This window comes from Bidens hawaiensis, unplaced genomic scaffold (assembly GCF_021521415.1).
Source record: "Bidens hawaiensis isolate Kalapana, Puna unplaced genomic scaffold, B.hawaiensis_p1.1 tig00001511_1, whole genome shotgun sequence".
In the NCBI taxonomy this organism is placed as follows: Eukaryota; Viridiplantae; Streptophyta; class Magnoliopsida; order Asterales; family Asteraceae; genus Bidens; species Bidens hawaiensis.
The window spans coordinates 2,516,755-2,539,731 of record NW_027491085.1 but is presented as its reverse complement, the minus strand read 5'-3'; the positions used below and the strand labels follow the sequence as shown (position 1 = coordinate 2,539,731).

The 22,977-nt window shown below is 35.6% G+C and overlaps 1 protein-coding gene across 1 annotated transcript; it reads right to left on the bottom strand.

The window, feature by feature from the left end:
• Nucleotides 1-15,700: 15,700 nt before the first annotated feature.
• On the bottom strand, nt 15,701-18,898 carry LOC143581002 (protein SAWADEE HOMEODOMAIN HOMOLOG 1-like). Its single transcript, XM_077063892.1, has 9 exons — nt 18,746-18,898; nt 17,909-17,994; nt 17,774-17,819; nt 17,474-17,657; nt 17,298-17,361; nt 16,970-17,021; nt 16,453-16,596; nt 16,207-16,326; nt 15,701-15,831 (listed from the first exon to the last, which is right to left on the bottom strand). Exons 1-9 carry the CDS (start codon nt 18,800-18,802, stop codon nt 15,790-15,792), a joined length of 795 nt encoding a protein of 264 aa, XP_076920007.1. The 5' UTR covers nt 18,803-18,898; the 3' UTR covers nt 15,701-15,789.
• Nucleotides 18,899-22,977: the final 4,079 nt, after the last annotated feature.

Below are 22,977 nucleotides of genomic sequence, written 5' to 3'. Positions count from 1 at the left end.
GCATTATATGGTCGTAAGTGTAGAACGTCCGTGTGCTGGTCTGAAACCGGAGACAACCAATTGTTTGGACCCGAGATAGTCCAAGAAACCACCGACAAGATTCTCCAAATCCGAGAACGACTTAAGACGGCACGTAATCGCCAAAATTTTTAAACTTGTTTTAAAATGAGTCAACTTGTTATATGAAAATTGTTTACAAGGAACTATGTGTTCCGAAAACCGTTATAACTATGGGTATGAACCTAGCCCTCATGCTGTGGTATACGTATGTCTGGATCCTTACATAGGTGGTAAAATTCGATGAATGGGCATGATCGCACCACCCTTGGTCGTAGGACGCTCTCCTGCAGGAAGTACGACCGTTGTGTATATTTACGAGTACTTAACTAAGTCGAACGATACGGTGTTTGCTGAGGTGACCTAGAGTAGAGACTCTAGTTTATAATGTGTTATTTGACTTTGTTATTCCTAAGCCACGTTGGGCCGAGGCAGGCGTAGTCTCGAGGGGTAATAAAGTAAAAGAAATATTTTTGCTTCAGCGTGTTCACCAGCATTCGTTGCTGACGTATTTTCTTACACTTTGCAGGTGAACAATGATAGCGCTTGGAATGACGAAGTGCTACTAATATCCATTGGCTCGGATTCATTTTGTATAAGTTTACTTAAAATATAAGATGGTGGTTTTGTAAACATAAACAAGTAATATTTTTGTAACAACTTAAACAGGTATTTTATAATTACCGTCTTTTGAATGTATATATAAATTACACTTTTGATCCTTAAAGTTTTATAAGTCTTCCGCAAATTAACGCAACTCTGATTTATTTACAAACACGATACCAACTAATGGATCGCACTCCTAGGCCTTAGATGGGGGTGTGACATTGAACCTTTTTACAGCTGTGTGAGTCGTGGTAAAAACAGAAGTTTTACACACGACATAACGTTGGATCAGCATACGCATCATACATATTGACAACATCTTCCAATTTAATTTTATAATCGTGCCAACAATAGGTATATACTCTTCCGGTACATCATGCATCCAATATGTTATCTCATTCAGTGTTTGGTAAACGTTGGACCATATTTTTCCTACATCCATAAATAAAGTCATAATAAATAAATAAATAAATAAAACAATTAAGTATAACACAATCAATAGGAGTATGCAACGGGCATGGCCCAAACCGAAACCGCTTTGCAAGATATCTCAATCCTTGAACCGAACCTATTACAAACGGGTCGGTCCAGGTCTTTAAACCGGTTATACGAGAATGTTTATGGGTCTTTGTGGCAAAAACCGTATGCGTTTTTTCTGCAATAATGCCTACAAGCCGCTGCACAATATGAATGGATCAGAATCAAATCTTAATTTTAATTACTCATATTCTTGTTCATTTATCCATGAGATCCTCATAACAAGCAGGCATTATAAAGTTTTTTTTTCAAAATAACATAAATCATATTAGTAATATTATTCGTCATTAAAAATACTTAAACTTTGATATCTTCACAAACATTTCTAAAGCCATACCAAATGTTTAAGAATAACATAAATCAAAATAGGGATGAGCTCGGTACCAACCGGTATCGGTATTGAAAGTACGATCCCGAAATTCTTGATTCCACTACCGGTACCGAAATATTCAGTTCGGTACAGGTATGGTACCGGGATAGTACCAGTACCAAAGGTAAAAATTCGAGAAATACCGGTATCGTACCGTACCGATCCCGAAACTCAAAAATTTGGTACCGATTCGATACCGACGGTACCAAATCGGTACTGGTACCGAATTTGCTCATTCCTAAATCAAATTAGTTATGTTGAATTCAATATATAACCTGATGCATACTTCAACAACCACACTTGTTGCTGCACATTCCAAAACCGTAACATATTAAATCAGAACATAACATAAATCATAACATGTTGCTGCACACTACACTTCATGTGGTTTTATTAACACCAACAGTTTGACAGGGAACTTTAAACAAATGAACTCGTATGGGAAAAGCACATATAACAAAATATATATATATATAACGGTTATAAAATAGACATGAAAGTGAATTACATATGTGTAATATATAGATAACATCATACATACAATATATGAGCTTTAAACATGTGTAATACATGATTTACTTGTTGGATTGTTGTTAAACACTAAGTAATTGCAAAATATTATCTATAAATAGTATATAACTAGTATTGTTACCCCGCGTTGCGGGGGGGTGGGGGTGGGGTATCAATATGGATGATGTTTAATGAGTACTAAATCGAAGCAAACCTAAATTATGTGCTACAAACTAGTATCAATTTGCTATTGAGTTTGAGGTGAAAAACAACAAAAGTTAGGGGTTTTCTCCTTCCTCTTGGTGTGCCAAAGTTTGAATATTTGTTTCTTCCTCATATTTTTTTATGATAAATCTCTAAAAAGTTTGTCAACATAAAGAAGAATCTTGTGTCCACCTAAATTGTGCCATAATATGTACACGATGTAATATGAGAATTACCCATACAAAAACATTTTATTTTGACGAAACCTCAAATCACAATATCATATTCAACAATAGTTCTGTTAAAGTGCAAAATATAACCTCAAGTCCTCAAATGTGAAAACCCCATGCTCAAATCAACATCAAATGATCATCATAGCACAAAGAAAAATGAATTGAATTATTGACCGAAAACACCATTCAAGCCACGAAAACACAGAACAAACAACAAACAGCCCTAAACTTTCAAATTCAAAATTAAGTCTACGCATTTTATCACAAAACCAACAATAATGACCAAAGCCATCATACATAGGCAAAAACACCAAACTCAACAACTGAAATGGAAACCGACAACAGTAACCGCCTAACCACCATTGCCTAAGGTTTTGATAAGGAGTCCGGCAACAATAGAAACCGGTATCAACACAAATAACAACACCACACCTCCATCACCTAGAGGGTTTCGATACGAAACCCGACAACATCAGAAATAGAGGTGGGTAACCGGCAATAATAGAAATCTAGGTCGTAACCGTCAACATTGTAGCCTTGTCGTTGCCATAGCCAACCTCATAAATCATGGACAACACCATCCCTAAACCCGACAACGATAGAAAAATACAGTAAAGAGATAAGAGGCACGCCGCCGCCGCCTCCCAAGCAGGGAGAGATAACAGAGGCGTCGTCCTGGTCGCCATAGACGGACGGTAGTGGTCATTTGTCGGCCAAAGCCGATGAAACCACTGCCAGGAACCTCCGGCAACAACAGGCAACACTTTTGTAACATCCTAAAATTTATTATGTTAAATAAAGAAAGTTACGTAGTGATTTCGCGTTGTTAATTAATGTCGAGTAAAGAACGGATCATGGACTTAGATTAATTAAGATGGGTTAAATGAGAATGGGCCTTAGGTCCATGGGCTTTAAGGGATATAAATATCCCCTAAACCAACCTAAAACCCTAAACCCTCATTTCATTTCCATCTTATTCTCTAGCACACACCCAAAACACACGACCCGAACCAAGATCCAAAGGCGAGGACCCGAGCTTGTTGGTGCTAAATCGTCGTGACGAACCAAAGCAACATCAAGACCAGCTCGTGTTCGTAGTTTGACTCGTTTACGGTACGTTTATATCGAGAACTTGTTCGTTTAGGTTTGGATTAGTATAGAAATGATAGATCTGTGTTTGTATGGTAAAAACGAATCCAACACAGCTAAACTTACTGAAAATGGTTATGATTTGATGGGTTAATCGATTGATAAAAAGAACCCGTAACCTATATGCCTAAATCGCACCCCTTAAACATCGATGTTATGCCGATTTGATGGTTGGGGTTTGTAGGCGCTGGTCAGACGATTACGTGGATACCTAAATCGAGTTATTTGGTTAAGAAACGAAGGATTTAAGAGCGAACAGTAGCTGCAGCCGACAACTTCGCCTGCAAGCTAAGTTCGCCTGATGAACTTCGCCTGCAAAGCTAAGTTCGCCTGATGACAACTTCGCTTAAAGCTAAGTTCGCCTAAGGTTTAACTTCGCCTAAAGCTAAGTTCGCCTGATGACAACTTCGCCTAAAAGCTAAGTTCGCCTGATGACAACTTCGCCTAAAAGCTAAGTTCGCCTGATGACAACTTCGCCTAAAAGCTAAGTTCGCCTAAGGGTTAACTTCGCCTAAAGCTAAGTTCGCCTAAGGGTTAACTTCGCCTAAAGCTAAGTTCGCCTAAGGTTTAACTTCGCCTAAAGCTAAGTTCGCCTAAGGTTTAACTTCGCCTAAAGTCGAGTTCGATTAGAAAATAGATTAAAAACGATAAGTAAAAGTAAGCTAATACTAGGCCACCAGATTAGATCAGGCGAGTATTGATACGTGTAACTTATACAGTCAGCCGAGCTCAGTTAAAGAAGGGATTTACAACTATCGGAGGAAGAAGCAGAGTTCAGGTGAGTTTCTAGCCCCATTCCTTGTTATGTTTTCGGGGCTGTGTGCATACTCGATGTGTTGTTAGTACATTTATCCTAAGTGATAAGTGTATGCCATATGTGATATATGTGATGGATATGAATGATTGCTTGTCGGTACGCGAACGATCTTCGGATATTGCGCGTACTGTCAGGTTAAAAAAATAAAGGTACGAATATTATATATCGAAGATGTATGAACATTACAAATGAATACTTGTCGGGGCGTGAACGATCTTCGGATATTGCACGTATCGACAAGGGGTTTGGTTGTTAAATGAATGATGTAAAGAACGCCTAGAGTGTTCTTATGCTATAATGTAATTATTGTATATGTGAAGTATGTGTATACAGGTACACGAATGGTATGTGAGTTCTACGTTCGATATAGTAAGTTAGGATGGCAAATCCCTCTAGCTTCTGTCGGACATAGACTCGGCTGGTGGTGGCGTAGTTAAGGACTGCGGGCCTTATACGTAACGTAGATGATAGATGTAAACGTAGATAGGGACGGTGGGCCTTATACGTGTTACAGATAATAGACGACAACGTAGTTAAGGACTGCGGACCTTATACGTGTTATAGATAGGCATCAGCATAGGAAAGGACTGTGGACCTTATACGTGCTGTATTTGTAGCATAGGGGAGGATTGCGGACCTCGTACGTGCTATGAATTAGGTTGCAACATAGGGAAGGACTGTGGACCTTGTACGTGTTGTGGATGTAGGATGGTATAGGGAAGGACTGCGGACCTTGCACGTGCCATGAATGGTGAACATAGGTAAGGACTGCGGACCTTTTACGTGTTCACGACCTTGAGTACAGGTATAGACGGCGGAATATGAACGTACTCTCGGTGGACTGAGGTTAGGGATTGTAGATATGTATGTATGGTAGTAAGTATGTATGTAGAACAGAAGGGTAACTAGTTAAGTATGGATATGTATCTTCGGATATGTATGTATGTGTATGTATTGTATGGCGTCCGATTAACTAGAACTCACTCAGCGTAGCTGACTTTTAGTATGCACGCAGGTGATCAGACCAAAGGACTAGCATGAGGATGGCACATGGCATGGATTGAACGGCTGGCATCTTAAGATGGAAGAAAAGATGTTTTAAATATAATGATTTGTTTTATAATATCAAAGAAGAGATTGAATGTTTTGTAACGAATGCTTCAAGTAAACGTTTCCGCGAAAGTTTTAATGAACTCTGATTTGTAAGAACTGTGTTTATGATTAAATCCGACGTAAAAGTAAGGCTACCGGGTTCGGGGCCTTACAAGTTGGTATCAGAGCATAAGTTCGAGAGATTTAAGCATCCTACATGCTTAGACTCGAACAGAGAATGAGATTTAAAAATAGAAAGAAAGAAGATGCCAGTTCAAGATAGCCATGTGTCACTCAAGCAAGCTCAGTAACGGTAAAGTATGTTAAATAATGTATAAGGATGTTCGCTTAGGCATAGGATTAATTGATTGTTTGATTGATTAACTGTTTTACGGTAGAAATTAGCACATGGGAAATCATAAAGGGAAGTATGTAGGACCTGAGGAGTAATGCAAATAGTTAATTACACTTGATCAACGTCATTAACTACTTACCTTACGAATCATTTGCTAAATAATTCCCGGAGTGATGACGTTTGTGTTTTCTTTTAGAATACTAATGGCTGGAGCTGGAGAAATTGTTGGAACGGGGGGGTCGCACTGGACGTCGTGGCAGGCCTCGTCTTGTCCGGCAACCCTCGGTAGAAGAAGCTTCCAACACCGAAGATGAAGGAAGCGCAGCTGGAGGAGACTAGAACAACAACGAAGAGGTTCAACTTAGCCCTGCAGTTCAAGCAGCCATTGTTCAAGCTGTAGTTGCTGCTGTGAAGAACCTGAATCCCGAAAGATCTGCTGGAAGCCGTGAACGAACTGCTGAAGGGGCGGGTGGTGATGGTAGGAAGGATGGGGAGAGAGAAAGAGAGGCCTCGAGTGAGGATAAGTCTGTGAAGGTCGATGACAGGAAAAGAGGCCAAGATGGGTGCAACTATAAGTCCTTTAAAGGATGCGACCCGCCAAAGCTGACTGGTTTGGGAGACGCAATCGCTACTCTCCAACGGATAACCACTATGGACAAGGTTATCCGTATTAGCGAATGCCGCCCCGACCAAGCTGTGGGTTATGCTACTCAGTCATTTGAGGAAGAAGCTATGTATTGGTGGGAAAGTGTGGAGCAGAGGAAGACTAGGGATGAGATCAAGGCGTTGAGATGGGACGATCTGAAAGAGTTGGTGATGAAGAAGTTTTGTGCAAATGCCGAGGTTAAAGGACGGAGATGAAGTTCCTGAATTTAAAGGCCGGTATGATGACGCATCGTGAGTATACTACTGAATTCAACCGACTATCTAGGTTGGTGCCTGATATGGTTGACACTGAGGTCCAGAGAATCAAATGTTATGTGAGGGGATTGCCACAAAAAGTCCGCATGTTAGTCAGGGCAAATAAACCTGCTACATTTGACTCTGCTGTTGAACTTGCAGAAGTGGTTTATGCTGACCTGGCTGAGGACGATGTGGTGGTGGAGGAAAAGAAGGAGAAGAAATGGACTACCTCTGCTAAACGGTCTGGCGAGACGGTGACAACAACTGATGAGAGGAAGGCCAAGGTTGGGAACAAGGATGCATGTAAGACGTGTGGACAAGTGCATCAGGGAGAATGCAGGACTGGGACAGACAAGTGCTATCGGTGTGGAAAGAGTGGGCATTACTCTCGAGAATGCCCTGATCGTCCAAAGTGCTTCAAATGCGGAAAAGCTGACCACATGGCTAGGGATTGCAAGGAATCAGGGGCGGGAGGTGCGAAAGGATAAAGACTTGGGGAAACGGCAGAGAGGAACACTTGATGAAGGAATAATTGCTCATGCAATGGTTTTATTAAATTATATTTGCTTGAGAACTTGTTTTGTGTTAAGGTTTAAAACTTATGTTTATCAGTGACGTGTAATATATTGAGTTTGGTTATAAATGATTATTATGTTATGAGGAAATGTTGTTTTAGACAATAGTGTTAAAGGTACTAATCGAAGCCCTTGGAAGGATGAGATGAGTCTTGGTACAATCGAGGGTCTCATGGACAAGCTACCTTAAATAGCTAAAACACATGACCACCATTCGATGGCTGCAAAGTCGGGAGTAAGAAGGATAACTCAGAAAGCAAAGATGATTCAATAAAGTATGCGATTATAAAAAAAAAGGTATTCCTTTTACAAGGAATAAGCTAGGTTTCGGGGACGAAACCTCTTTAAGGAGGGAATACTTGTAACATCCTAAAATTTATAATGTTAAATAAAGAAAGTTACGTAGTGATTTCGCGTTGTTAATTAATGTCGAGTAAAGAACAGATCATGGACTTAGATTAATTAAGATGGGTTAAATGAGAATGGGCCTTAGGTCCATGGGCTTTAAGGGATATAAATATCCCCTAAACCAACCTAAAACCCTAAACCCTCATTTCATTTCCATCTTATTCTCTAGCACACACCCAAAACACACGACCCGAACCAAGATCCAAAGGCGAGGACCCGAGCTTGTTGGTGCTAAATCGTCGTGACGAACCAAAGCAACATCAAGACCAGCTCGTGTTCGTAGTTTGACTCGTTTACGGTACGTTTATATCGAGAACTTGTTCGTTTAGGTTTGGATTAGTATAGAAATGATAGATCTGTGTTTGTATGGTAAAAACGAATCCAACACAGCTAAACTTACTGAAAATGGTTATGATTTGATGGGTTAATCGATTGATAAAAAGAACCCGTAACCTATATGCCTAAATCGCACCCCTTAAACATCGATGTTATGCCGATTTGATGGTTGGGGTTTGTAGGCGCTGGTCAGACGATTACGTGGATACCTAAATCGAGTTATTTGGTTAAGAAACGAAGGATTTAAGAGCGAACAGTAGCTGCAGCCGACAACTTCGCCTGCAAGCTAAGTTCGCCTGATGAACTTCGCCTGCAAAGCTAAGTTCGCCTGATGACAACTTCCCTTAAAGCTAAGTTCGCCTAAGGTTTAACTTCGCCTAAAGCTAAGTTCGCCTGATGACAACTTCGCCTAAAAGCTAAGTTCGCCTGGTGACAACTTCGCCTAAAAGCTAAGTTCGCCTAAGGGTTAACTTCGCCTAAAGCTAAGTTCGCCTAAGGGTTAACTTCGCCTAAAGCTAAGTTCGCCTAAGGTTTAACTTCGCCTAAAGCTAAGTTCGCCTAAGGTTTAACTTCGCCTAAAGTCGAGTTCGATTAGAAAATAGATTAAAAACGATAAGTAAAAGTAAGCTAATACTAGGCCACCAGATTAGATCAGGCGAGTATTGATACGTGTAACTTATACAGTCAGCCGAGCTCAGTTAAAGAAGGGATTTACAACTATCGGAGGAAGAAGCAGAGTTCATGTGAGTTTCTAGCCCCATTCCTTGTTATGTTTTCGGGGCTGTGTGCATACTCGATGTGTTGTTAATACATTTATCCTAAGTGATAAGTGTATGCCATATGTGATATATGTGATGGATATGAATGATTGCTTGTCGGTACGCGAACGAACTTCGGATATTGCGCGTACTGTCAGGTTAAAAAAATAAAGGTACGAATATTATATATCGAAGATGTATGAACATTACAAATGAATACTTGTCGGGGCGTGAACGATCTTCGGATATTGCACGTATCGACAAGGGGTTTGGTTGTTAAATGAATGATGTAAAGAACGCCTAGAGTGTTCTTATGCTATAATGTAATTATTGTATATGTGAAGTATATGTATACAGGTACACGAATGGTATGTGAGTTCTACGTTCGATATAGTAAGTTAGGATGGCAAATCCCTCTAGCTTCTGTCGGACATAGACTCGGCTGGTGGTGGCGTAGTTAAGGACTGCGGGCCTTATACGTAACGTAGATGATAGATGTAAACGTAGATAGGGACGGTGGGCCTTTTACGTGTTACAGATAATAGACGACAACGTAGTTAAGGACTGCGGACCTTATACGTGTTATAGATAGGCATCAGCATAGGAAAGGACTGTGGACCTTATACGTGCTGTATTTGTAGCATAGGGGAGGATTGCGGACCTCGTACGTGCTATGAATTAGGTTGCAACATAGGGAAGGACTGTGGACCTTGTACGTGTTGTGGATGTAGGATGGTATAGGGAAGGACTGCGGACCTTGCACGTGCCATGAATGGTGAACATAGGTAAGGACTGCGGACCTTTTACGTGTTCACGACCTTGAGTACAGGTATAGACGGCGGACTATGAACGTACTCTCGGTGGACTGAGGTTAGGGATTGTAGATATGTATGTATGGTAGTAAGTATGTATGTAGAACAGAAGGGTAACTAGTTAAGTATGGATATGTATCTTCGGATATGTATGTATGTGTATGTATTGTATGGCGTCCGATTAACTAGAACTCACTCAGCGTAGCTGACTTTTAGTATGCACGCAGGTGATCAGACCAAAGGACTAGCATGAGGATGGCACATGGCATGGATTGAACGGCTGGCATCTTAAGATGGAAGAAAAGATGTTTTAAATATAATGATTTGTTTTATAATATCAAAGAAGAGATTGAATGTTTTGTAACGAATGCTTCAAGTAAACGTTTCCGCGAAAGTTTTAATGAACTCTGATTTGTAAGAACTGTGTTTATGATTAAATCCGACGTAAAAGTAAGGCTACCGGGTTCGGGGCCTTACAACTTTTCTCTCTCTGCTTCTCTCTCTAGAATCACCCTATGTGTGTTATAACACCATGATAAACTGATGGATTAACAAGATGAAGAAGAGAATGGCGGTGGCCAGATCTGGAAGAAGAAGAAGAAGAAAGATATGCAGGCGAAAGAGAGAGAATGTTATAAACCAAAAACTGACACGCGTACCACCACCATGTACAGTTGTCAATAAACTAGACAAGTGGCATGATGTCAGCATGGTACACACATTGACAGCGCATGGTACAACCCTTACTGCACCAAGTCTCCCGAAAATGTAATTATATAAATAATCGTATGTAATTTTATAGTACACATATGTATTGTGTAACATTATATTACGTATATGTAGTATATAAATAAGATGTTACCTTATTGATCAACACCAATAGACTATAATTCAACTATTGATTACTAGGTTTTTACCTAGAATCGACTAATTCAACAGTCACAACATCATTCGTTTCAACATTGTTTGTGAAAATGTCCAGAATAAGTGATATCTGGTTACATAACAAACAAATTGATTAATATTAAGCACCATAAAACTACAATAGAATACCATCAGAATTGCCAAAATTTTAACAATCAACATATGAACTCGGCTTGGCACACCAATCAAACAAATTAGGGCTATTTCATCGAGCAGTGACTATTTTTAACCTAGAAACGCCTAATTCGGAATTACAGTGTCAAATTTGATTGTAGAGCTTTCAGAAGAATCAACAATTAATCAATTTAACAGTGAAATCATTGTAAATCATATAATAAAAACACTAATCAGCAAGGAAGATAACAATAATATCAAAAATACCTTCAATTGACATATTAAACATCGAAATTCTTCAAAATCGCTCTTTAGTAGAAATCGAGATGTAACAACGTAAGAGTAGGTAAACGATCTTCAATAATTAGGTTTCGAAATCGTCGAATTGTATGGATTGGCGATTTATATGTTGTTTATGTCACACAGTGGAAGCAGGGGGGTCCATTGAAGAGGTGCAACCAATGTTTTCATAACCGGATCGGACACTGAACCGGAAGCCTTACTGGTTCACTGGTTGGACCGGTTTGACCGGTTGAACCGGATCTATGAACCGGTTATTTTTTTACTAATTTAAATTTAAAATATACAATATTTTTCATGTAGATCGGTTTTATAAACAGAAGTCCAGCTTATTTTGTTTCAAGCCTTTTAAAGAAGCCCAAGGCTAAATATAATACTTCAGCCCACTTTTGTTGGTAGGTTAAATAAAGTTCACATTTCCTAAAAAACTCTTGAAACACCTGCCGTCATTTAACAAAAACATGACAGCTTTCTCTCTGGTGGTGCAAATCAAAGGTTGGTGGTCTGGATCGAAGGCTGATCAAAGTATAAATTGAAGTCTGGACGCTATCCATGTTAATCAAAGGCTCTGAAGTTGTAGATCTTTGTAAATGGAAACCTAAATTCATCACTTCCGGTCGAACCTCCGATTCCGGTTCGCCGGTTCGATCGCTGGCCGCTCATAACCGGGCGGTTCTTTGTGAAACGATCTAACTATACACAACCGGACCGCCATCTACACCGACATCCGGGCCGACCGGTTCGGCCGGCCGGTCCGATCCGGTCGTGAAAACACTGGGTGCAACAGGGGTTTCATCGCACAGGGGAAACGTCTGCGTGTTTCATGACTTATTGAAAGCAGTTTTACACTTATAACCCTCTAGTTAAGAGTTCCTTAGTTCTCTCCCTAAATAGGAGTTCTCTCATGATCCTTCCCCTATATATATATATATATATATATAGGGGAGGGTTATCCTAAAAATAAGTAGTTTTCTAGGAAGACTAGGAATAAATTATAGTCATTGGATCATGTTAATCAATGATTGAGATTTAAAATCACCAATAACCGACATAGTTTCCTAGAATTGTTCTTTCACCATCATTTGTAATGCCAAATGTCAAAAATTTGTTGGTTCTTACCCTTCCTGAAAACTCTTTATTCTTATTTGAACCTTTTTCTATATATATATATGCACACACGTGTGTGTGTTGCAATTTAAACAACGAAGTGTTTTAGATTCAACCATTAACCAATCGAATTGATTTAATATTAATAATTAGCGATTGATAACTTTTATAACCCTTTATTTCTATGGTTTTTCTTCTTGTTCTTTTCACAGTTATATGTTCTTCACGTATTTTCATCATTGATTTTCGCTTCAGTCTGAACAATTGATTTCTTCGTTCCAATTAGATTTTCTTCGTACTTATCTATAACGTATTGTATCAATAATATACAATACATTACGGGGTTTTTGATATCTTACATATTAGATTTACTAATACATTATCCAACTCATTTGGAAATCTTGATTCTGGCCTAGATTATAGAAAATCATAGACAATCATTAGTTTTTATTATTATATTAGTATTTTTTTTAAATTTCCTGTTAATCCGTATAACTATTATTTGTAATAAATAAGCAAACCATATAAAAAAATGGAGGTGGATATATTCTGGCATACTTTAAGGTGTACTTTAAAGCTTTGAAACATATATACAACTATTCAACAAACATTATAAAGCACAACATGATGCCATTGATTGCTGACTAAGTTTCATAAAAATCAATGTTGATACAAAAGTGTCATGTCCAGGCTGTTGAAAACGACAATAGACCAAACATGCATAAAAACCATATATTTTTTTCTGAAAGAAACGTTAAAAGAGGGTGGTGAATGGAAGATGTGTCAAGACTCAAAATGGTCGTAATGGGGAAGTACCACGGCTTATGTATAAAGCCTTTTATGTTTTGTTGAATATTTATGGAATTTGTCGTTTGCTAATATATATTTTGCTTTTTTCAAACAAGAGATGGCTATAAAAGAATTTGGTAGGGGTGTGCGAGAAACCGAAAACCCCAAAAACTCCAAACAAAAACAAAATCGTCGATTTGGTTTTATGTTTTTGTAAGAACCGAACAAAACCGAATTTCTAGGTTTTTATTATTTTTTTTATTTCAAGTAATTTAATAAATATGTAATTCAAATATTTTTGGTTAAATGCATAATATTTATACCTAACTACATTATTTCGTCCAACTTTCTTTTCGCCCTAAAATTTTCAAGCTAAAAATGGCAAGAACTGAGAAAACCGAAACCAAAATGAAAACCGAAACCGAGCAGATTCAAATAATCCAAAACCGAAGTTTTGGTTTTCGGTTTGGTTTAGCCCAAAACCGTACCGAACCACACCATGCACACCCCTAGAATTTGGTGTTGTGGCAAACCCATAAATATTTTTAATGACTCAAGTGTCGAATACGCATATTGCATAGAAAAAAATGGGTATAACCGTATAAGATATTATACAACGCCATAAAAGAATTTATTTGTCACTCACATAGTCGCAGTCAAAGATCAATAAATCACATGAATATTAGGAATCATCATTTGAAATCTTGATTTAGAACCACTAAGATTGATTGTTTATGTAACAAAAGTTAATGTATGACGTGCAAGTGTGTAATAGAAACAATAAGAATTTATAAATCTTTGTCAATACTTGTGGCAAGTAAAACCATTAGTCCCTTCTAATTCACAAAACTAGTAAGAAATTGGCTGGTTTTATTTGGACACCATAGGGTTCTATTTCAACACCTCTTATAGGTTTATACAAGATGAATAGACATAAACCTTAAAAATCAAGTATACGAGACATTAAAATTTCAACACCCCGAAAGTGTGTTTGGTTATATTTGAAAAAGGAAAAGGAAAAGGAAAAGGAATAGGAAATCAAGGAATTGAATATTCTATTGTGCAATTTGGTTTGGTTCTATTACAAGCTTGGGCTTAACCTTAGGCCCATATCTGAATTAACGTCACATAAAGCCATAAATAATATCCGGCGTGACAAAGAATGACAACAGTAAAAAGTGAAAACAAACGCCCACCCCACGACCACAAGGTTAAGAGCCTTGCGCTCTACCAACTGAGCTAGACGGGCTTGTTATTCACTCTGCTCTTAGTTTTTTATGTAACCATATACAATTCTATAAAGCTCATTTGAGATGATGGATGGAAAGCTTATTTTGTTCATGTTTATAGCTTACTTATTTAAAAGTTACTAATATTGCTTTAAAAATTTTGCTTATTTTTGTGAAGGAATACACTTTCTTGCTAGTTTCAAAGCTTCCATAACCGATAAAAGAAATGGTAAAAAAACAGGAAAATTTGTTATCAGTTTACAAATTAAAAGAAAATGTATATTGAATAAAAAAATAGATAAGGAAATGCAAAAAAAAAAATAAAATAAATGAGATGTTCAAATACTTATCATTTAAATATTCTATTAAAGAAGAGTAGGTATTATTTGAAATGCAAACCAAAAAATTTAAGATGCCATTGATATTGGTGGTCTATTGACAAATACGAAACCTTTAAAACACCAAAAAGTTGGCAAGTTTTGAGTCAAGTCTCCTAGATATTAGAAATTTGCTGTTCAAAAATAAATAAATAAATATTGTTGGGATTGTTTGATACGAAGATGGTATGATTCAACATTGACACACTTGCTTTTCGTCTTTAAATCCAAGCAAAACTATCTCAACCAAGTTTATTACATGAGACCACTATTAGAGTATCCTGGACACCACTTCCGCACTTCGGGTAGTGCCCCGGTTTCATTGGGTAAATCAGCAAAAGCGCCCCTATCCATTCAGAAAAACCATTCAGTGGAGGAAATCATGTATGCAAACCCGAAAGTGGAAGCCAAAGAACAATGGCTTTCGGGTATGTCTTGGAGTTCGGGTAGTAAACCGGATACATATGTAAATATGAGATGTAGGTTGATGGCAGGTAGTTTGGACTTCAGATAACACCCATATCACCCTTATCATATGTATCTAATCCAACATCTATGGGTAAACAAGATGATACACTCATTGCTTCATCTCCTATGATCATATTCTTTTTAAATTTAAGTCAACTTTTTTACAGTAAAATCAGAGTCAAACCTTCACCTTATAGATCATCAAATATTGATTTTTCACTTCGACTATCTATGATGTTAACCATGACTTCCTCTTATTTGTTGTGATGTAGACATTACTATGTACGTACTGATTTTTGCTAGAAACCATTAACATGTAATGATTTGTTTGTAGACCATTGACTTGTGATGTTCTTATTTGTTATGTTGCATGCATATATATGTATGTGCTATTTTGTCTATATACATTAACATAAGCTGCCATAGTGCCATGCATGCTTGTTGTGTTGTAGATCATTAACTTGTTTTTTCTATATATAAACAAATCATGAGTAGTTTCTTGAAATGTATTGTTTGACCACAAGAAATCAAAAACATTGTCACCCCTACCATCCCAAACAGCATTCTTTAAATACAACCATACCCGTAAATCCCACAAATAGCTAGCTACTAGTAGTGTCGAGGATTGGTGAGATGTAGGCCAGAAACACCCATTGAAAGCACTAGCATAAATAACTAAATATTCTCTCCATATTAATACAACATAAATAGTTAAACATTAGGTTATTCAGACATAAGAGAGACACAGTTGTAGAAACTTCAAGATGGCCTGCAACATACCTCGCTACACTTAACTTCCATCTGATCAAAACAAAAGCAAAAACAGAAAAATCAACTATAAGATAAGGCACATAAAAGGGGGTGTTTCAGATTGTGGATAAAATGAAGTTGTTCTGAATAAGCGGTTTTAGTAAGCAGTCCCAAACCTCCTAAAGAGTTGACATATTGTATTAGTTGGATAAGTTAGTTAAGAGGTCAAAACGGGTAATCTATTAGTTGGATAAGTTAGATAATTACTTATAATTTTCCTTTTGTATTTATATAAGAAAGTGATTGATGATACTTCTATGCATTTGAATACATTTATTATGTTCAGCCCGTTTGACCAGTTTCAAGATTAGTTAAACTCGGTATTAGCTGATCAATATGAGTGAAATTTCAATATTTTTTAGTTACCTCAGCATTATCATACTCGAACCGAACCACAAAGGTACAAGTGCAATCTTCTTTATCATGCAACTGTCTCTCAATCCTTAAAACATGTGCATCAGAATAAAGTGCATGGTCTTCATTTGCCTGTTAATAATATCCAGAAAAAATCATCATAAACTGAACAGACTTCACTTTACACCCTATTTATAGTACAATGAGTGAAGAATCTTGTAACAGATAATAAAGGGAAATAAAAGATGAAAATCATACCTTGTAGCATAGCACATGATCACCAACTTTGACTGTGTGACACTCTGAAGCCACTAATGGGATTGACCGCTCACGTACCGCGTTTCTGACATTGACCCACTCGTCTTGATCATGACCAAAACCAGAAAACCTCACTCGGACTTCCTGTAAAAAAACATATTCTTTTGATTCTTTAACGCATACTATACTACCATCTCAATCGTTTGATTTAAAGTAATTTTCTTTTCTGCAATTATAATTGGCAAAACACAGGTCAAATTGACCCTTTAGTTACGAATGGGGTCAATAAGGTAATGTATGGGCCAAAATTTGGCTACAAACTGGTATAACGGGTCGAAAGTAAACCTCAGTTATTTTTAAAGGCCCAATCATTTTATTCAAATTATATTATTACCAAAAACATATGATTCTTGAAATCTTTTTTTGACACACTAGTTATTTTTATTTAAGATAAATTTTAAAAACTGGACAAAAGCATTATTTAAAATAATACGTGATTGTGAAGACAAAGTCTTACGAGCTCGCCCGTGTACATAACTCTGAAAGTAAGGAATGCAGCGACATCATACCTGCAAAATTAGTGAAGGAAATTATTGCACAATTGCCACTTAAGAATCAATTAAATATGAAAACACTTGAATACTTTAGTGACATGAAATTATATTATCCCTTCTAAGTTCAAATAAAAAAGATTATTTCAATATTATAAGATGTATATACAGTTAGTTAGCTACTCACCAAGCACAAACCTTTAGTGACATGAAATTATATTATCCCTTTTAAGTTCAAATAAAGAAGATTATTTCAACAGTATAAGATGTGTATACAGTTATTTAGCTACTCACCAAGCACAATCCTTTGCTGACAAAGCTTCAAAAATCAAATCTGCAGTTTCTTCAACTCTTTGAGCTGTTAGAACGCAAGCTATTAGTGTCCTCCACTAAGGGTTATAATTAGTTCAACAAATAAAGTGCATGGTATCAATCTATGAACAATAACTGTTTAAAAAATATAAAAACACCTTTGGGCTTCTTAGGTATTTCAACTGCAGCCTGCGCTTTTGACAAGGCGACAAGATGTTTTAAAGCAATTGGTGAAGAGTTTATAACTGCAAGCTTATTTTTCACTACATATGAATCAACCACTGAGCTTTTACTCTTAACTGCTGCTGAAAATAACTGTCTATCAAGGAACCACGTGTGTACCTACACAAGAATAAACACACATCAAGGTGTTGTTTAGCCTTTAGTAACTACAACTTTTCTGCATAGGGCCACCAAAAACTCGAGACACCCTGCGCATATCCTAAAACCAAACAAACCTGGTCCCATTTTATGATAGATTTTCCATTTCTATTAGCCGAACCACTGCAATGAAGATAAAGGTCGTTAGAAAAACTAGTAATTAAGAAACTTCAATTTGGCAAAGAAAACTTTTCATTTAAGCAAAATCGTACCTAAATTTGGCTGCGAGTTCTTCACAAAACGCCTGCTGTTTTACTTCTTTACCACGCTTTCTGTATAAGTGTTCCATTTCTAGAACCTACCAAAGACATTTATTAATATCGATAAAAACATTTATCACTAATGATGATGTATATTATCTTTATTAATCTAAGATGTGTACACTTCATGTGGATTATAATGGGCAGAAAGCTAATTTTAATTATGCACTGAACATAAAGACCTGATAAACTTTCAATATTTAATAATAACAACGATCAATGGTTAAATTGGAAAATAGCAACTTATAATTGATCAATTTTGGAAGTTGGTGATTGTTCTGCGACAAAATAAAATATATAAATGGACAACAAATTTCGGACGGAGAGATTAATATTTTAACTATATACATGTACCTATACATTGTGTTTTTGAGTGCAAAAAACTTGAATTCGTGTGAGTTTTACCACCTTTCATGTGTAGTTTTCTCATTTTCTAATGTCTATCGAAGTGTTAGTGTTCCTGAGTACATTGACCTACATATATATTAGGTGTAAATACAACCATTGGTAACAAATTTGTGTAAAATATGTCACAAACTTAACACCAATCCAACTATGTAATGTAAATGTTTTATAAAGTTTAATTCTAACATATGTGGAGATCACCCAACATTCAACTTTTTTTTCATTAGTCTTAAAATCAAACCGCTTTTGGTTGCAATTACAAATTTAATATCACTAAAAGTAATCAATCAAGCACAGCATAAAGTATACCACCATCACATAAATGTATATTAATTCGGAAAACATTAATCAATAAACACATAATTAATAGCCTAAAATAAATACCTCGGAGAGTGTGAATTCGGAAGCATCGTCCTCAGTCTCCATTAGTTCAATCGCCATCGTCAATTAACGCTGATCGTCGTTAATTTTGAGTGAAATTGAAGTTAGGGTTCGCTCTGATAGTGTGTATACTGATGCTTTCAGCTATAATAAGCTTTCTATAAAAGCAACTATTTAAATACTTATATTTGTTTATTTAGAATAATAAAACTACTTTATTGCCACAAGTATATCTTTACCGTTTTTTTATTAGTTTTTAGTAACAAATATTTTATTTGCTAGGGAATTAAATGTTTAAAAGTATAAATTCATTACAATTTTAGGAACAAATATTTTATTTAGAATACAGGGCCCGGTTGTTATCCTGGTGGCAAAATGCATCTTCATACGCCGCGTTTGCAAACAGTGTTTGATAGTCAAAGGTCACGATCTTCTGTTTCGGAAAAAACTCACTACAATTTAAAGCATTTTAATCTCATAAACATAACACAGAGATATGTATAGATATAGAAGTATAGATAAGTTGAAAGCAGTATAATACGTTGAAACTGGTTTCATTCCAATCCGCATGGTTAGTTTTCCTCTAAAACCAGTTGCTACTCCGATCCGATTTGATTCAATTTGGTTTGACTTCTTTGATTCAATTCAAACCGGTTTTAAAACTAATTCGATTGGACACAAAAAGCAGTTTATGCACCTAGCTACCGTAGACAAACTCACGAAACCTATGAGTAAAATTTCTGACTAATAATTAATGGATAAAGTAATAAACCACCTTTCAGTGACTAGAATTTTACAAAAAGAAAAAAAAAACATACAACACAAATCACATGGGCCTGGGCCAACTAACACTATCATAGACTCATAGTATCATGTGTGTTAGATTGGGCCTTCTTGGTTCATTAGTTGGGTCATAAACTCATAATATGACCGTCATATAATCACATTGGGTGGTCTGCTTAAGTTGTAAATGATTAATGATAAAAATTAAAAATTAAAAAACATTTGACATATATGCTTCAATGGTTTTTAGTTTTATGCAAAATTAATACAAACATAACCATATTATAGTACATTTAACTTCACGGACCACCCCCGACTTCCCCATTTATCTTCATATTTTGACCTCACAATCCGGGATAAACCGATATTGGTTATTCACCAATTGGCGTGGAAAGAAAAATGTCTTTCTTTTTTGGCTTTTTTGGGTTAACGTTACCAAAATACCCACATATACTACAGCCTACAGGGCTTGGGTAAGACAAGCTTTAGATCTACAGTTATATACAACAGTTATTTGAGTGTGTTTGTATGTAAGATTTTGCCATTGTTTGTCTTGTTTTTTTTGGAGTAATCTTTTGGTTAATAATAGTTTATACTTTAAAGTGTTTTTTTAATATTATTATAGTTTGCTAATATTATTGTGTTTTATTGTATAAAAATGATATGATTTCGGATTCAATCCCTCTAGCATTGTAAATTAATTGTCTTTTGAGGGAGTGGATATAAGCAAATTATATTAAAGTTGTAAACTGATTGATATGACATGTCAATCATATAAGTTAAATATCTTTAATTCAATTATTTTTATAGATTTGATCATTCTATTTAGAATGAATATGATTTATATATAAAACTTTTTTTTCATGTCACGTGAAGTAATATTTTAATTATTTTCGCAACGAAAATTGGTACCATTAGTGGTTGGCCCACGATGGGGTTTGCCACTCTTAAGTGGTTTGAGATTTGAGTTGCCACTTGAATACTTGATTTCGGTTGCTCATAAATTTCACTTCCACTTCATAACTGGGTTAATTATTCTTTGAACTCAAATAATATTATTGTTTTAACTTACATAAAAAATCACAGCTACAAGTCACCACTTGGTTGCAACAACCCTCAACTAAACAATATCTTATTAAAAATTAAACAAGTGATTTTAAAAAAATGGGTCCAAGCGATTAAAGAACTTGATTTTATATCACCAAAAATGGGGCCAAGAGAGTTCATTGTTTGAACTATGGCTATAGAACTTGATTTTATATCATACAAAGTGAAACAAATTGTTATAAAACATTAGTTGTACTTTTCAGATCATGAGATTACCAATGACATAATAGAAAATATCGATAACTAATTACTATATGTAAAAAGAGATATGTCGGCCCTTCGACCGACACTATAACTTTGTGAAATCATCGTTTCATAATCATTATTTTAAGGTAACAGGTACATAAAATGACAAACAAGATATAATGTTTATGATCTCAATCAAAGCTTAATGAATTGATATTGGATGCGTAACTTTTTATAACATTGATCATGATTGTTTGTAAGAATGTCGTTCATACAAGTTTTATTCAATAGTATTTTCTTTTGGTTTTAGTTTGTGAACTCTTACATTAATTTTTAATATAAATAAATTATAAGGTGACATGCATACGTGTGAAATACTTATATTCAAGGGTACTTAATCCGTAGACTACAGTATTTAGAATCAATAAATGGTATTTTAAAACATCTGAAAGTTTTTAAGATTTGTTTTTATAGATTAATATGTAGCATGTATAGATGTATTGGCAATTGTTAACTAGTAAAACATATTACAAGGTTTAGATATGGATTTTCAGTATATCATGTGAGATTAAATTGCCTTTCAAACGATTACATCACAATTCAATGATAAGATGATATATAAACTATAAAGCTAACTTTTTTAGTTGTGAAAATAGAAGATTTAGCATGCTGTTAGGTTAAGTACAAGCACCTGATAGGGCATGTTGGTAGGAAGTAAGTATTTTGTTTTTATTTAGAGCACCTGTCTTTGTTTCTATCTCGGTCTACTTCTAATTCAACTAATTATCATGTTTTTATTTAACCTATGATATCTCATTCGTTATTCTTATTTTTATCTCACTCACAAACAACTTTATTATTTTTTCTATTTTTGCTACACATTCACAGTATTTAACTATTTATTTAAAAAAAAAAAAGAATATTGAATCTCTATATTATAAAATTACTATTCATAAACTTTAAATTTTATACAGAGAGAAGATATCGGGATTTGATATAGATACAAAACAGTGATTTGATTGTGAATGTTCATATACTCGCATTATACCCCTTCTAACATATAATGTATTACAAGGTAATAACTTTAGTAACAATTAAATAATGTGTTTTTCTTTTAACACATACGGTACGGGATCACCGTAAGTAGATCATTCATTTCACCCTAAGAATATAACGTGGTGATTTGGTCTATCCACCTAGAAGGAAACCGACAACTAGGAAAATCCCTTGTTTAACTTGTAATAAAATTTTTCAGACGAGACTCAAACCTATGACCTCTCTAGTTTTAAAAAAAAGTCACGTGGCTAACGGCGGACCAATTGACATTTGGCGAATATGTGTTTAATATATATAAGTTTTAAAAGTATACGAATTTGAATGTCTTTATTCATTATTTTTAATAAAAGTTATAATGTGGTATATCCAATAAAAAAGTTTACTTTGAAAAGAATGATAGGAAACTAGGAATGCTTCGTGTACCAACGACGGTCACTCATTTAAGTACAGTAAAGTAATGATTAAAGTGTATTATGTTAAATCTAACAAGTGGAGCCGATGCAAACTACTGATGTAACCAATAACTTATCTTGTTAAATTGCATAACAAGAGGACCAAGATTGCTTTGACTGTGTTTACTTCTTGAACGCACAAGAAAGAATAAAACTCAAACCCTTTTGCTGCAAATCTTGCACACAAATTTTCGTTTGTTTTGGCTTGACAAACAAAACCAATAGATATAATAATGAACGAGGTAATAAAAACCAATTATAGAGCTTCACCTTGTGCGCACAAGTTTTGCGGCTTTTGCCTAACAAACGAAGCGACTGTTTTTATTATGAAAAGACGAACTAAAAGACTTAATAAAGTTACATCATATACCAAAGGCTTATATATATAAATCCTTTGGCCTAGTCTTATTCGAAATCAAATACACAATTTGAAACTAACACGACTATGATTTGGGATAAGACTAACTTAATTAAATAATAATAAGACTAAGTTATTAATACATAATGAATGAATTATTATTTAAAATATCTTAATCCACCCCATGAGATTTACTGAACCCCCTTAAATATCACTTTGTTTAACAAATCACATTTAATCTATAAAATCTTTGGATACTAAGGGGGTGTTTGGGTGCGCTTCTTTTTTGCATT

What these genes read in the sequence shown, in the direction of transcription:
- LOC143581002 (XM_077063892.1), bottom strand. Translation starts at nt 18,802, where the DNA reads ATGGCGATTGAACTAATGGAGACTGAGGACGATGCTTCCGAATTCACA. An exon ending in CCGAATTCACACTCTCCGAG is followed by an intron (nt 17,995 to 18,745) that starts GTATTTATTTTA and finishes TGTCTTTGGTAG; the next exon opens with GTTCTAGAAATGGAACACTT. An exon ending in TCAGCAAAGGATTGTGCTTG is followed by an intron (nt 17,022 to 17,297) that starts GTGAGTAGCTAA and finishes CTAATTTTGCAG; the next exon opens with GTATGATGTCGCTGCATTCC.